The 16,086-nt window shown below is 48.8% G+C and overlaps 2 protein-coding genes and 3 non-coding genes across 5 annotated transcripts in view; 3 read left to right on the forward strand and 2 right to left on the reverse strand.

Annotated features, from left to right (window-relative positions):
- Window positions 1–159: 159 nt before the first annotated feature.
- On the forward strand, window positions 160–8,576 carry LOC128311827 (serine/arginine repetitive matrix protein 3-like). Its single transcript, XM_053203487.1, has 4 exons — window positions 160–188; window positions 837–1,024; window positions 1,632–3,162; window positions 7,046–8,576. Exons 1-3 carry the CDS (start codon window positions 160–162, stop codon window positions 2,615–2,617), a joined length of 1,203 nt encoding a protein of 400 aa, XP_053059462.1. The 3' UTR covers window positions 2,618–3,162; window positions 7,046–8,576.
- TRNAQ-CUG (transfer RNA glutamine (anticodon CUG)) lies at window positions 2,229–2,300 on the forward strand. The gene has a single exon. It is a non-coding gene; the product is annotated as a tRNA-Gln (tRNA).
- Window positions 6,201–6,274, reverse strand: TRNAN-GUU (transfer RNA asparagine (anticodon GUU)). The gene has a single exon. It is a non-coding gene; the product is annotated as a tRNA-Asn (tRNA).
- A 1,916-nt stretch (window positions 8,577–10,492) lies between the features above and the next one.
- The window catches only part of CHD1L (chromodomain helicase DNA binding protein 1 like), a 178,974-nt gene continuing 173,380 nt past the window's right edge, over window positions 10,493–16,086 (forward strand). Inside the window, exon 1 of the mRNA XM_053214690.1 lies at window positions 10,493–10,511. The gene's annotated coding sequence lies outside the window, so the exon portion shown is untranslated. The remainder of the gene's footprint in view (window positions 10,512–16,086) is intronic.
- On the reverse strand, window positions 10,928–10,999 carry TRNAQ-CUG (transfer RNA glutamine (anticodon CUG)). The gene has a single exon. It is a non-coding gene; the product is annotated as a tRNA-Gln (tRNA).

Raw genomic sequence — 16,086 nt, forward strand, 5'->3', positions numbered from 1 at the left:
CCATTCTTCGCTGCACGCCATCCGTCGCGCTCACCGCGAGTCCCTCGGCCTGGTCCCGGACTGTGGAAGGACAAGCTGGCCTGTGTCGCACAACGCGCTGCCACCTCTCAGTGCCTCCGGACCAGACCTCCATCGGGCAGGACCTGGGGTCTGCCCACCATGCAGCCCCTTGCGCACTGCAGGGTCTGGTACCTAGTAGGCGCCCAATAAATGCTCGGTGAAGGATGTATTCCGCGGCAGGGTGCTGGGAGGGACCAAAAATGTCACTGTGGACTATTAGGTTTTAGTCCTAAAAGGGACCCCAGAATGGGAGGATGTGAAAGACTTTAAAAGTGATTGTTGTTTAAAACTTTTACACTGGTAGCTGAATCCTGCAAATGTCCTGATGGTGGAAATGTCTAGAAGGCACCACCTGTAATCGCACTGAGCCCTCCATCCGGGACCTTGAGGCGGCCTCGCGTCTGCGCGGACACCTGCGGGTTGGAAGGAGGGGTGAACCCGAAAAATTGAAGAAGAGGAAGGTGAAGGTGGGACGACCAAGTGAGGGGAGGGAGAGACAGGGAGAGAGAGGGAGAGAAAGCGAAAGGGAGAGAGAGGGAGAGAGAGAGAGAGAGAGAGATGCAAATACAGCCACCGAGGAATGAGCCAGGGGAAAATGCTGTCACCTACTTACACCTGACCACACCACCGCAGGTCGTGGGTGGTGAACCTTGCTCATGGGGTGGTGTACAGGGGCCCTGGCATCTTCCGTTTGAATCCGATTCATAATGGAGAGAGGACCCTGTCCTCGAATGAAGACGGCAACGCCGTCTGATTCGACTCTTTGGACCCTGGAGCTCTCCCTGGGGCGAGGCTGCGCTGGGCGCACCACACACAGAAGATAAAGTGTTGCGCGGCGCTGGGACTCGGCCCGAAGCCCTCGTGCCGGCACTCGGCAGCGGCTCCACGACGGAGGCCAAGAGTGGCCGGCTCCGGCTCTGCGGCTACCGACCCCTCCAGGAGAACAGGCGGGGACGGTTGCTTGGTAAGGGCTCGGTTCGAGTGGACCTTCTACGTCTAACTGAGAAGCTTGGATTCGTTTTCTTCCGACAAGAAATTGCAGCATCCTAGGTGATGCCAACCCCAGGTCCCCCTGAAGGGACCACAAAGAGGTGCCGTGGTCCTTTCACTTAAAACGGGTGGCAAAGAGGGTGCCTGGGTGGCTCAGTCGGTTAAGCGTCCGGCTTCGGCTGGGGCCATGATCTCACAGCTCCATGGGCTGTGAGACAGCCCCGTGTCGGGCTGTGCTTCGGATTCTGTGTCTCCCTCTGTCTGCCCCTCCCTCGTCCTCTGTCTCTCAAAAATAAATAGACATTGATGGGAAAAGAAAAAGAACTTTTTTAACGGCTGGCAAAGGACGAGGTCGCCCGAAGGTCTCCATTCCCTGGACATGGGAGGTCAGAGGTAGCCTTGCTTATTTTGGGTCGCCCCCGGCACCGAGTCGCCTTCGATCAGCCCGTCCTGCCCAGGACCTGGATAACCGGCTGTGGACCTTCGCCATTCCGCTGGGACCACCTCACTCCGCCTCCCCAGCACAGACCCCCCCATAAAGTCCTGACCAGAGAGAACTGCCTTCCTCATCGTCCTCTCAGGCCGGGCAGCCCATTCCTACGTTGGCCTGGGCCGGGGTGGTTTGGGGAAGGGGGAGCGAAGAGAAGGAAACGGAGCAGTGGCCAAGGAGGAAGGAAAGGAGACTGAGAGAGCTGGAGAAGAACTGAGAGAGCTGGTGAGGAAAGACAGCGAGAAAGACGGGAAGAAAATAGGATCCGGAGTGGAAGGGGAGGTGTTGGAACCCCAGGACGCCCCACGTCCGGTTCGAGGAGCACCGGGGTTCCCGGGGCAGTGGGAAGAAGACAACGGCAAAGCAAAGGAAGGGAACACTTTTTTCCGGCGGGAAACTGGTAATCCAGGCAGAGCAGGTGCACTCGGGGGAGGCCCCCAAAGCCCATCCCTCTCGCTGATTCCACCCCCTTACCCCCCCCCCCCCCCGCAAGGGACCCGATCTCGGTCCCCGACACGCCAGCCGACAGAGCGGCCGCAGAACGTGGCCCGGGGCGACCCCTGGCGGGCGGGGGAGCAGAGCTCGGACCCCCGAGGCGAGCAGAGCCCGGCAGGAGGCGCGGCCAGGAACGCCGGTCGGAGGAAGGGCCTCCGCACACCTCGGAGAGGCAGCCGGTCGCGTCCCCGGCGGTTCCATGGTGTAATGGTGAGCACTCTGGACTCTGAATCCAGCGATCCGAGTTCAAGTCTCGGTGGAACCTGTCCCTTTGGGCCGAGCCGCGGCCACCTTTTACTCTCTGCTCCAAGGCCCCGCGAGGAGGAACACGAGCCTTCCCGCTCCCGCTGCCCTCGGGCCGGGGAGGGAAACTCCGGGGACCACGCGCGCCGCTGCCGCTCCCGCCGCCGCGTCCTCCGCGCTCCGTCGCCGCTTCCGGACTCGGGGACCAACGAGCCCGGTTCCCAGAGCGGCGCGCCCCGCACAAGCATTGCAACCACGGCGAGGAGACCCGGCCAGCGCCGCCCCTCGTCGGGCTCACCCTCGGGCCTCGGGGTGAAAGCCACCGGCCGCGGCCACTGAATCCTGCACCGCGAAGCACGTCGCGCGGCGCGTCCCGTACTGGCACCGATCGGCCTGCACCCGTAGAGGGCAACTTACGTGCGAAATGGCGTGTCTTACCTCAGCCGGGCGGTGGTGACACTGAAGTTTCGGGTCGTGAGTTCTAGCAGAAGGTCGGGTGCCATTTCATTTCAGTTTCCGCAGCTCCTTTCCTACCAGCTACCAGAAGAGTCCAGAGTCTCTGATGAGGCCAGTGGGGGTCGCAGTTGTCCTGAAATACGTGCTTCAGTCCGTGGCCCTCGTGCGGAAAACCCTCAACTCTGCCCAAAAGGGAGATTCTGGCCGGGGATTCTTGGTGCCTGACCCGCCGCCTCCCACGGGGCTCCTGCGCGGGACAAAAGTGACAGGAGCCGGACCAGCTCCGAGTTCTGCCCCTCCGTCCTGCTGCGACTCTGCTCCACGGACTGAAGGCGCCTTAGGATGATACCGGATGGAAACACGCTCGTTCTCCTCTACTCGGTAGAAAAAATCTGGGATTTCTGAAGGACATCATAGTTAGTGAAAGTGTAAGCCGCCAGATCTCTTAGTTTTGGGGATTCCACCGGTTTACAAAGGACTGTAAAATGCTACTGTTTTTCAAGGGCTCGCTTTGAGGGTCTGAAAGGCAAGGGGGTGAGGGCCCGAGGGCGGGTGGGGAGAAACGGGAAAGCGTGGACGAGAAAAGTAAGGAGGTAGGAAAGAGAAGGGGCGCCCTCCGAGGGCGAGTTCACGCACTGGTTCGGTTGCCCCTTCCGGCTCCCTCTACAGTACTCCCACGTGTGGGGGAGAGAATTTCGGCTCTACCTGGAAAGCCCGAACCTGCTTGGCTGGCGTTTGTCCTTGCAGTTTCTTTTCATTAATTGTGGGGGTCAGAGTAGGAGGGTAAATAGACCTGCAAGTTATTGGGAACCAAATCAGGACCTTGTTGGATTCCTTGGCATTAACTGGCAAGTAGACTTTCCCTCCCTTTTCTCGCCTTGCAAGACGACTGCTGGCAATAGCGGGCCTAGAGAGGGTCATGGCACCCAAGACCATGAAGATTGCCAGGGAACAGTCCTTGCTGGACATGTGGTGGCTGAGCAGACTGTGCCCTTCCAGAACAGGGAGTCTGAGGGCCTGGCCAGGAGACTAGGCAAGGGGACCAGAGTCACGGTTACTCAATGGGCTTTCTCCATAGGATCGCAGACATTCCTTTTAGATCCCCTCCTCCTTTACTAGAGCGATTCTTTTAATGGAATTGCATTTACACATAGATTTTAGTACCCTTATCTGACCAACCATAGCCTCACTCCCTACCAAGATCTGAGCTCCAGACTTTTCTTCAAGGAGAAGATGCCCTTCCCTTTCTTTTCCCACCTGAACTGTTCTAACTCAAGCTGAGTGACCAGGACAGCCCCTCACCAGTCTCCTTGGGTTAGGACGGGCAGATGCTCCTCAGCTCCCCGCCCCTTGGCAGCCCCACATAGGTGTGTGTGACTTCAGTCCATACAGCATACCCAAGGCTTACATCTCTCAAAACTCCTTCCCCTCACCCTGGATCTGTATTCTGCTACATATACCCATTGCAGAGTGATACAGTTTTCTTCTTGTCTTTGCTGTTGCCTACCCAGCACCCCAGCATTTTTCTTCTTTTGTTCTTGGAATTATTGCTCTTTCTTTGGGTAACGTCTTCCTGGTACTGTTCATGAAGGTCCTCTGCCTTCGTTTGCTCCAGGAGAGGGCATTGACCCAAGCTGAGCCAATCAGACCTAGATCCTGTACTTCCCTGGAATATGAAAAGGGGGGGCGGGGAGGGTGCTTGACCAAAGAGCAAATAAACTTCAGCTTAATCCACTAAAAAAAGAGTCCTTGGGGTGCCTGAGTGGCTCAGTCCCATTAAGTGTGGGACCCTTGGTTTCAGCTCAGGTCATGATCTCTTGGTTGGTGAGTTCCAGCCTCATGTTGGGCTCTGCCCTGACAGTGCAGAACCTAGTTGAGATTCTCTCTCTCTCCCTCTCTCTCTGCCCCTCCCCTGTTTATGCTCTCTCTCTCTCTCTCTCAAAATAAGTAAGTAAACATGGAAAAAGTTGAAAGAAAAAGAGCCCCTGAAGACACTGGTCTTTTGTTCCTGCTATTTGTATCCTACGTGGCTCAACTGAATATAGAGTTTACACAGTTTAAATAATATAATAATTGACCCATCAAATTATGATACAAATATATTGGAGGATAAGGCCAGGGGAGGTGTGTTGGGTGTGTGGGTGTTGATGGAGGAGTATGTGAAAGAGAGATAACGTCTACAATTTAAAAGTCAAAGAGTAGTAAAGGAGGATTGCTGTTTTTCTAAATAAACTTATGAGTATATATAACTTTGATAAAGCTATGTCCCAAACACAAAATAATTCTTTTGCCACATATGTACATGTATGTAAATTTAAAGTTTATTGTTTGTACCCTGAATATAAGTGTATATATAGTCATATTAATAGCTCTTTTCATGGAAGTATTCTGGGTTTGGTGTCATGCACAGAACGCCTTCCCACTCGAGGTCTATAAAAATGTTAGCAAAAATAGGTTCAAAAGAAATGGTAGGTAAGTACTATCCAATTTTGGCAAACAGTGGAGAAAAGAATGTTCTCATAAAACACGGGGAATATGACCGACTACATTTTCTCTTCAGGGTAACTAGGCAGGAATTAGCAAAATTAGAAATGTGCAAATATTTTGATCTGGCAGTTCCATTTCTGGGACTCTGTAGAGAGGAAAACAAGTGATGACATATTTGTGTAACGCTGTTTCCTGCAGTAGCATTTTTTTTTTACATTTATTTATTTTTTGAGAGACAGAGCACAAGTTAGGGGGGTGGCAGAGAAAGAAGGAGTCATAGAATCCAAAGCAGGTTCTAGGCTCTGAGCTGTCAGCACAGAGACTGACGCCAGGCTCCAACTCACAAACCATGAGATCATGACCTGATCGAAGTCGGACACTTAACCAACTGAGCCACCCAGGTGCCCCTCCCTGCAGTGGTATTTGTGATAATAAGTGTTAGAACCAATTGCATGACCATCAGTTAGAGACTGTTTGAGTAATGACTTATTTACATCAAGAAGGATATTAACTAAAATGAACAGTGCGGGTAACAAAAACACTGATGGCAATGGCACTAGTAAGAGCTAATCTGTACTGAAACATTTGCTACGTGAGAGTAACTGGCTACCTGCTTTCCCTCCACATCTAAACTTTGGACAACCCAAGTACTCCATTTGGCTCATTTTACATGTAAAAATGGAGGCACAGAAAAGTCAAGTAACTTTTTTGCACAAGTTAGGTTTCCCATCCAGATCATGCGCCTCAGGTTCTCTTGTTCTTCATTTGAGGGATTTATAATATTCCAAATATGCTAAGCCGTAAAAACCAGCCTCAGAAAAGTAGGGAAGATGGATTGCCGGTGTAGATTAGGTATGCTCTGGGGCCCCAAAACTTTGCTCCCAAAGGGGCACTCTTTGCTTGTGGTGCCTGAGGACCAGGGCCATAAATTCAATATTCCGAGTAGAAAGAGTTAAGGCAATGTCACCAGAAACACAAGCGTCCCTGGGTGGGCTCGAACCACCAACCTTTCGGTTAACAGCCGAACGCGCTAACCGATTGCGCCACAGAGACACCTGGTGGAGGTGGCTGTGGGTTGTTGTGAGTCAATTGTATTATATACATAATAGTCTGACGCTGGTGGTCAGAATCTTAGGATTTCCAATCATCAGATAAATGAATAGATATAATGCACATGATATCTCTAGTTAACCCTGCTGTATGGTATACTTGAAAGTTCTTATTAAATAGTTAAGAGTTCTTATCAAAAAGAAAAAATACATTTAAAAAATTTTGTATCTGTATGAGATGATAGATGTTCACCAAATTTCACGATATATGGAAGTCAGGTCATTATGCTGTACACCTTAAACTTCTACAGAACTGTATCTCATTTCAATCTCAATAAAACCGGGGAGGGGGGCGCCTGTGTGGCTCAGTCGGTTGAGCGGCTGACTTCAGCTAGGGTCATGATCTCATGGTTTGTGAGTTCAAGCCCCGCATGGGGCTCTGTAATGACCTCGGAGCCGGAACCTGCTTCGGATTCGCGTCTCCTTCTCTCCCTGCCCCACTTGTGCTCTGTCAAAAATAAATAAATGTAAAAAAGGGTTTTTATTTTTAAATATTCAAGCCCCGCATGGGGCTCTGTGCTGACCTCGGAGCCTGGAACCTGCTTCGGATTCGCGTCTCCTCTCCCTGCCCCCCTTGTGCTCTGTCAAAAATAAATAAATGTAAAAAAAGATGTGTTTTTTTTTAAATAAAAAGCTGGGGGGGGGGAGGAGTATATTATACATAATCACCTCATTGTACAAACTTACAGAGAAGTGTTCTTTATCCCCGAGCTAGGGCACAGAAGCCTGAGGGCGCAGGCACATTGAGGCCCGGAGTCGTGTGGCCAGTTAAATGTGGGTATACTGACATGGAGCTCCGAATGAGTGCAGAACTCCGACGGTCGAACAACAGGCCCCCAGGTGACAACCGCAGCCTCTCGGTCTGACGTCATCCATTTTCCAGTTCTTCTGGAACTTCACTTCATCTGTCCACGAATCGCCCCGGATCCTGACCGGCGGGCGCGCTCGCGAAGCACCAGAATCGGCGGTGCCTCCACCGCGCTGCGCACCCCCTGCCCCCCCGGGATGCCCCTGATGTAGACTCCATGGGGCAGGGACCTTGGGTTTGCTCACGGTGCAGTCCCTCGCTTACAACATTGCCTGGCACTTAGTAGGAGCCCAATAAATGCTCGGTGAAGGAGTCCATTCCGCCGCAGGGTCCTGGAGGGGACACGAAAGGCACCAAGAATTTCACCTTGCACTGTCAGTTTTAGTTTTGGAGAATACCCCGAATGGGAAGACGTGAAAGGCAGCCATTCTTTAAAATCTTTATACTCGAAGCTGTTTTAGAACCAGGTCAAGGTCCCGATCGTGGAAACGTCTAGAGGACACAACCTAGAATGTCACTGAGTTCCCCACCCTGGAAGGTGCGGCGGCCTCAGCCTAGGGGACGCCGGTGGGCGCAGGGAGAAAGGTGAACGAGGAAAGCTGAAGAGAAGAAAGCGGGTGGCAGTCTGGAGAGCAAGGAAGAAAGGGCAAAGGGAGGACAGGAGTGAAAAGAAAGCTGAGAGGCACCAACACTAGCGGCTGAAAGAAAAACCAGTTAGAAAACGTTGCGGCTATTGAGGTCAATTAATAGCCCTCAACCACAGCACACCCAGTCGGTGGCGTGCGGTGATGGTTAGTGGTTAGTACTCCGCGATGCGACCCTAGTAACCTTGGCTTGAATCCGAGTTGTGACGTTGTCTAACTCGCTATTTTCCTCTTTAAACAAACCCCCAGTAAAGCCGGAGATACGGTGCGATTTCCCGCTTTGAAACTGGTGACCGTCGGCAGTTAGATTGGGCTCTCGAGGTCCCCCGTGGCGGTGCTCCCAGCCTGAGCCCTCCACCCGCCTAACCTGGGGTAAGGCCGCAGGTCGCCGCGAGCCAAAGTCTGCAGCGCCCGCATTCCGCACCCCTTATCCCGGCTCCCGCCCTCGCCCCCCAAGGGGCAAGGCAAAGACTGCAAAAGGGCCTGACGGGCTGTGAGAAAGGAAAAAGCGTGCATCTGGAACCACTAACTTTAATTTATGCGTCAGACTCTGAAGAAAAGCATCCAGCATGGTTGGGAAACGAATTCTTAGGAGAAGTTTAGGCAACCGAACTACTATTAAGTAGAAGACATCCCAGCTTTTCATCATCTAGTTTGTGCAGTCCGTAATGTATGGTTTCTGCTGTCTCAATTATCATACAGTGAAACTGACTTTCTTTTGGTACAAATTCTCCATAATTAGAATACATAAGTTTCATCTCACTAAAAATCTTAGTGCTATCTTGTTACAGTGTTACAGTGTTACAGTCACATCTCCCCCCCCCCCCCCCCCCCCCCCCCCCCCCCGCAAACATAAGCCCTTGGGATCACTGATCTGTTCATCACTATAGTTCTTTCTTTTTGAGAATGTCCTAAGAATGGAAGTATATAGTATGTAGCCGTTTGACACTGGCTTCTTTTACTCAGCACAGTGACTTAGGGATTTCTTTAAGTTGTTGTATACATCAAGAATTCCTTTTTATTGTTGGGTATTCCATCCAGTGGGTGAACCACTGTTTTGTCTATCAATTAATCCCTTGAAAGATATTCGATGATTGTACTTTCAGCTCTTACAAATAAAGCCTATGAGAATTCCTGTACAGGTTTTTCTGTGAACATAAATTTTCATTTCTTCAAGGCAGATTGCTGGGATTGTGTTTACTAGATTATATAGTACTTATATGCTTAACTTTATGAGAAACTGCCAAATCTTTTCCAGGGTAGCTGTGCCATTTTGTATTCTCACAAGCAGCGTATGAAAATTCTGCTTACTTCTTATCTTAGACACTTGGTACTGTCATTCTAGCAGGTGTATATTGGTATCTCATTATGTTTTAATTTGCATTTCCCTAATGTCTAATGATGTTCATGTGCTTATATCCTCTAGGGAAGTGTCTGTTCATATCTTTTGCCTTTTTGTTGTTGTTGTTATTGTTGTTGTTTCCTTGTTAATTTTAAGATTTTTTTTTTAATATATGAAATTTATTGTCAAATTGGTTTCCATACAACACCCAGTGCTCATCCCAAAAGGTGCCCTTCTCAATACCCATCACCCACCCTCCCCTCCCTCCCACCCCCCATCAACCCTCAGTTTGTTCTCAGTTTTTAACAGTCTCTTATGCTTTGGCTCTCTCCCACTCTAACCTCTTTTTTTTTTTTTTTCCTTCCCCAAGATTTCTTTATACATCTTGTCACCAACCTTTTTGTCATCTTTGTGATTTGTTGATTTTTATTCTCTCAATCTGTAACTGTCCATTCTCTCAGCTATTTTTTTTAAACAAACATTATTAATTTCAATGAAATACAATTTATTGATTTTTTTTCTTTTACTGGATAGAATTTTTGGTGACATATCTAAGAACACTGCCTAACCCCAGGTCATGAAGACTTCCTTCTATAAATTTTTGAGTTTTACATTTTACATTTAGTCTGTGCTCCATTGTGAGTTAGTTCTTGTATAAACTGTAGTGTAGGTGGAAGTTTCATTCATCTAGATGTCCAATTATTCCAACACAATTTGTTGAAAAGAAAAAAGTCTTCATCAAATTGTTTTTACACCTTCATCAACAATCAATTGGACATATTTCCGTAGTCCTATTTCTGGACTCTCCATTCTATTTAATTGGTCTGTTTGTCTACCCTTTGCTTATTCACAATATATCCCTAACTGTAGCTTTATAGTAAGTCTTAAACTTGGGTAGTGTTATTCCTATACCTTTATGCTACTTTTACAAAAGTATTTTTAGTTCTTTTAAGGTCTCTCTCTCTCTCTCTCTCTCTCTCGGCCATTCCAGGCCACCAAAATGAGAATCTGTTTATATCTACAAAAAACTTTAAAACTACAAAGACTCTGAATAGAATGAAAACACAACGGCCTTCTTTTCCTATGGTGTCTTCTTGGAGTAGATCCAGGCAGGAAGAAGGGGAAGCCCCGTGGGAGGCGGCGGGTCAGGGACCAAGAATCCCCGGCCAGAATCTCCCTTTTGGGCAGAGTTGAGGGTTTCCGCACGAGGGCCACGGACTGAAGCACGTATTTCAGAACAACTGCGACCCCCACTGGCCTCATCAGAGACTCTGGACTCTTCTGGTAGCTGGTAGGAAAGGAGCCGCGGAAACTGAAATGAAATGGCACCCGACCTTCTGCTAGAACCCACGACCCGAAACTTCAGTGTCACCACCGCCCGGCTGAGGTAAGACACGCCGTTTCGCATGTAAGTTGCCCTCTACGGGTGCAGGCCGATCGGTGCCAGTACGGGACGCGCCGCGCGACGTGCTTCGCGGTGCAGGATGCAGTGGCCGCGGCCGGTGGCTTTCACCCCGAGGCCCGAGGGTGAGCCCGACGAGGGGCGGCGCTGGCCGGGTCTCCTCGCCGTGGTTGCAATGCTTGTGCGGGGCGCGCCGCTCTGGGAACCGGGCTCGTTGGTCCCCGAGTCCGGAAGCGGCGACGGAGCGCGGAGGACGCGGCGGCGGGAGCGGCAGCGGCGCGCGTGGTCCCCGGAGTTTCCCTCCCCGGCCCGAGGGCAGCGGGAGCGGGAAGGCTCGTGTTCCTCCTCGCGGGGCCTTGGAGCAGAGAGTAAAAGGTGGCCGCGGCTCGGCCCAAAGGGACAGGTTCCACCGAGACTTGAACTCGGATCGCTGGATTCAGAGTCCAGAGTGCTCACCATTACACCATGGAACCGCCGGGGACGCGACCGGCTGCCTCTCCGAGGTGTGCGGAGGCCCTTCCTCCGACCGGCGTTCCCGGCCGCGCCTCCTGCCGGGCTCTGCTCGCCTCGGGGGTCCGAGCTCTGCTCCCCCGCCCGCCAGGGGTCGCCCCGGGCCACGTTCTGCGGCCGCTCTGTCGGCTGGCGTGTCGGGGACCGAGATCGGGTCCCTTGCGGGGGGGGGGGGGGGGGTAAGGGGGTGGAATCAGCGAGAGGGATGGGCTTTGGGGGCCTCCCCCGAGTGCACCTGCTCTGCCTGGATTACCAGTTTCCCGCCGGAAAAAAGTGTTCCCTTCCTTTGCTTTGCCGTTGTCTTCTTCCCACTGCCCCGGGAACCCCGGTGCTCCTCGAACCGGACGTGGGGCGTCCTGGGGCTCCAACCCCTGATTCTGTTCCTGATCCCCTCTCCTCCCCGCGTTCCTCGCTGTCTTCTCAGCTTTCCCGCTTGCTTCACCTCCTTCGCTACACCCCCTCACTTTCCCCGCTCCCGCCCCGGCACACAGCGCCGGCTATCGGAACACTGGGAAGGGTTGCCACGGTCTGACAGGAAGCAGAGGGTACGTTTTCCATGGACGCCAGAAGCTCGACTGCTTCTCGGCTCAGGACACTTTAGCGTCTTTGCCGGACACCCCGAGCAGTGGAGCGTCCCCAGCCAGCGCTCTAGGTCTGGGCAGCGTGGGCCTTCAGCCGGCTCGAGACCATCCCGGGGCTGGGGCGACTCCAAAGCAAAGAACCTGGGGTCCGGCGCAGCTCACGGCTGGCTGATCAAATCCCGCCAAGTTGAACCTGGAGCGCGGGTTCTCTACGGCGCGGGCGGGGGAAAGCCATGGGTCGTCGTATCGCCCCCGTGTGGCCACAGAGCTTCACGCCGGGCCGGAAGCTGCCGGGGCCGGAGATGCCACAAAATTCACAGAACGAGGCTCCTCAGGACCTCGAAAATAAAAAGTCCGACAAACCACCGACTAAAATAGATGTATAGAGAAGAAAACAGGTATGCTTCTCTCTCCTGGCTACAAGCGGTTTTAAAAAAAAAACAAAAACCACTTAGTGTTTAGGACCAGATAGTCCTCCCAGTTGGAACCCGGAGATCATTGCCAGGCAGAAGACTGAATCATAGAACCCCCAGCCTTCCGCAGCCAGCCCTCCACTTTTCAAATTTCCTGTGGCCCAGAGACTCGGCCAAAGCCCTCCTGCCACCATCTTTGCGCGACCTAACATCTGAGAACCCGGACATTCATCACCCTTGAGCGAGGGAGGGGAGGGTGGACGCTTTGTGTGAGAAAAGAGAAAAAAGGTTTCACCCCTTAGACTGAATGAAGTATGCTAGTCAGATTCAGTGGGGGAATTATAAATGAGCCAGAACTGTAGTGTGTATCCTGTTACCAGTAGTTATTCTTGGGGAAATTAGTGTGGAGGAGACGAATTGAATTTTTCCCCTATGCATTCTTTTATCATGTCACTTAAAGATAATATATCAATGTGTTGCTTAGGTTTAAAAAAGAAAGGATGAAAATAAGAAAAAATGAAAGAAAGATGCCTCAGATGCCCATGCAGAGGCAGTGTAATTGGGGAGGGAGAAATGAGAGCCTCTTTGGGGAGAGAACTCTGGCGCAGAGTTCTTAGAGATCCCTGGGGATAAAGCTGGAGCCTCACCCAAGCCAGTTGGGGCAGAGGGCTTTGGACTGAGCAGCATTATCCTATAGCCGTGTTGTTTGGGGTTTATCCCCACCCTCTTACTTTCCTCTAAATGGTTCGCAAAACCACCTTACCCCCCTAAGGCTTGTCTGTGTTTCTAAATATAATTTTCCAGGCATGTAAACTCCTTGTCTGATTTGAGGTTGGGAGAATCAAAGGACAAAGTGAGCCTGGAATATTTTGTGCTCAAAGATTAGTCGAGACAAGTCAAAAGAAGCCAGCTTGAGGAGCTCCCCTGTCAAATTGAAGACCGTCACAAATTTAGAACAGCAAAAGGAATAATGACTATAATGGATTATAACATATTGAATAAGAAAGGAATCCATACAATATGCATGCAGTAATCACAGAGTATAATCCGTGTAGAATACTTGAAAGATGGAGGAGGGAAGGCTGTACTTTATAGAATAGCAGCTAGTAAATGTGAAAGGAATAATGAGGTTGTTTCCATTAGAGAGTCCAGGCTTATGAGAAATGTTTAACTTTTTTATCTTTTGGGGAGGATCAAAGCTAAATAGGATGACCCTGTTCTTTTGTGTTTACCTTGGGTTTTAGATGTGTTTATATTCTTGACTGAGGAGCATGGTGTAAGTTTTTATTCATAATGGTAAAAAGGCAAAATGTCAGTTGTACCTCACTTCCTCCCTGTAGACAAATTTTCCACCGTAAGTCATGGTTTCATTCTCCTGAGTGCTTAGAAATTTTCTGATTCCATACAATTGTTTTACATTTTTATCTTATTTGACAAGTTTTGTTTGCCTAGCTGTGAAAAAAAAATGTTAACCAATGCTCAGAAACATTCTTATTAATATATAGTAATATATAGTTAATATAACAAGATACAAGTTGTAAGTAAGCCTGGGAGTTAACTTCTTTCTGGAAGCTTTATAAAACCTCCGGGGTTGTAATTTATTTTTAGGGGTACACAAAGTCTTTTATTTTCTTAGCTTTAAGGAGATAAGGATTAATAATTATCCAAACCACGCCCACCAAGATTTACCTGCTACACCTAAAACTGTATGGTCCTCTTTCCCAGAGAGCCCCCTATTTGTCAGGGTTGCTGGCCTGTAGGAAGGGACGCCTTTCAGTATGTGTAAGTCTGGGATTCCATAAGCTATCCACCAGGTAAGAGGCCATTTTCCTGAGAGGACTTCATAGGCATCATTTCTATAGGTGAAGCATGGCTCTTATTCTGTAGAGTGAGGCTGCACACCAAATTTAACAAGATTTGTGGTAAGATCAAGGTTACAATATTATATATTTAATTATGTTCTGGTAGGAAGAGTAAAGATTCTAATTGAATATTTATAAGTAACTACAAGATCATGAAAGTAAAGGAACTTAATAAAGGCACTTCCCAGTATGTTTAACCCTTGTTACCTTATGCTGAGTAGTTTTATAGGCCATTAATCTGTATTATTTTATGTAGAATCATTCTTAAACTTTTTTGGTGATGAATTCATTTATAATCTGTAGTGAGATTTCCACAGAATATTTTTTCACTAATGCAAAGATTTAGTTGATGCAAAATGCCATTTAAACAATGTTTCATTCCAGTTTGTATACATAGACTCTGTTAAATTGAGGAGGCAGGGTATAATAAAAAGAAAAGGGGTTTTCTCATGTGGACACTAAAAAGAGAATATTAACCGCGATTTGACAGTTGTTTCGGTCCATTTGTGTTTTGTTGATTTGGGGGTACATAATCTACTTCTGCAAAGTCATCTGCTTCTGGGTAAGAGTCCTGAAAATCCTTGCAGGAATCTTACTACAAGTTGTAGTCACTTGTACAGCCTGACAAATGTCCACCTGAGGCACTGTGTTAACTTACACTGGGAAGTTGTACCCATGAGTCTGTTTCCTGTACTATTAATAGTTAAGAATACTAGATACAGTCTGTTACTGAGGCTCTTGATGTTTCTTTCAGAAGCCTCAATTTCTAATTCATAGTTTGTAGAAAGGCATTGTGTAAGGAAAAGCAGAATCACTGTATAGGATAAGAGTAAAAGGCTCTGGATAATTCTCCATCATAACCAACAATCTCAGCATGGCCAAGAAATACACATAAAACAAATGGATATGATCAGTGATTACCCTGAAACTTGTACCAGTTAAGCCATTATGTGTACGTCATCCTTGCTAACATAGGGAGTTTGAAAGCATTCATCCTTGGGGTCATACAGATAAAATGGCATTAAATCATTCATTCATTCCTTCTCTCTCTCTCACTCTCCCCCTCCCTTTTACCACCCCCCCACACACAACTGCCTCATTCACAGAGCATTAGGCAGTTAGTAAGTTATAGGCCAATAAACTCAACTAATTAGTTGTGAAATCTAATGTGCACTAGCTTTTGAAACCTTAAGAATGAGTGATCCACAATGTTTCCAACATGTCTTCCACTGGTTAAGGAGAGTAGAGTTGACCTTTGAACTGCATGGGTCTGTGTATGTGTAATTTCTTCTGATACATGCAGTAAAGTACTATAAATGTATTTTCTCTTCCTTATGAGTTACTTAATAACATTTTATTTTCTCTAGCTTATTTTATTGTAAGAATATAGTATATAATACATTTAACATACAAAATATGTGTTGACTATTGATGTTACTGGTATGGCTTTCTTGCCAATAGTCGGCTTTTAGAAGCTAAGTTTTGGGGAGTGCCTGGGTGGCACAGTCAGTTAAGCGTCCGACTTCAGCCAGGTCACGATCTCGTGGTTCGTGAGTTCGAGCCCCGCGTCAGGCTCTGGGCTGATGGCTCGGAGCCTGGAGCCTGTTTCCGATTCTGTGTCTCCCTCTCTCTCTGCCCCTCCCCCGTTCATGCTCTGTCTCTCTCTGTCCCAAAAATAAATAAAAAAACGTTGAAAAAAAAATTAAAAAAAAAAAGAAGTTAAGTTTTGGGGAGTCAAAGGTTATACACAGATTTTTGACTGTGTGTGTGTGTGGAGTCAGTGTCCTTAACCCCCTGGTTGTTTAAGGATCAGCTGTATTTGATTTCCTCCTTATTTCAGCCTTCAAACTAATAAACTCTGTTATTTGACTAGCTGACCAATGAACATATTTCAAGTCGTCTTTTTCCATTTTTATGCTTGCTTTGGGATCAGAAGCAACATGATTTGCATACACTTAAGCCCAGACAAAGCTTTCGTGTTTCTGTTGAACAGTTTCAATTCCTGTGCAAAATACTCTCCCAAAAGGTCAAGATTTTTGACTCTGCCTTGGTTATATTTAACTTCAGCATCCTATTGACAGCATCCCTGGATCTGACAAGGTAAATGTGTGGATTTGTCACCATGAGCTCCTGTGAACAAAAGGCTTCTCTGCATAGTTGTGGTCACTGACATACAGTTCTGCAAGTTCAGGCC

This window comes from Acinonyx jubatus, chromosome C1, assembly GCF_027475565.1.
Source record: "Acinonyx jubatus isolate Ajub_Pintada_27869175 chromosome C1, VMU_Ajub_asm_v1.0, whole genome shotgun sequence".
Lineage (NCBI taxonomy): Eukaryota > Metazoa > Chordata > Mammalia > Carnivora > Felidae > Acinonyx > Acinonyx jubatus.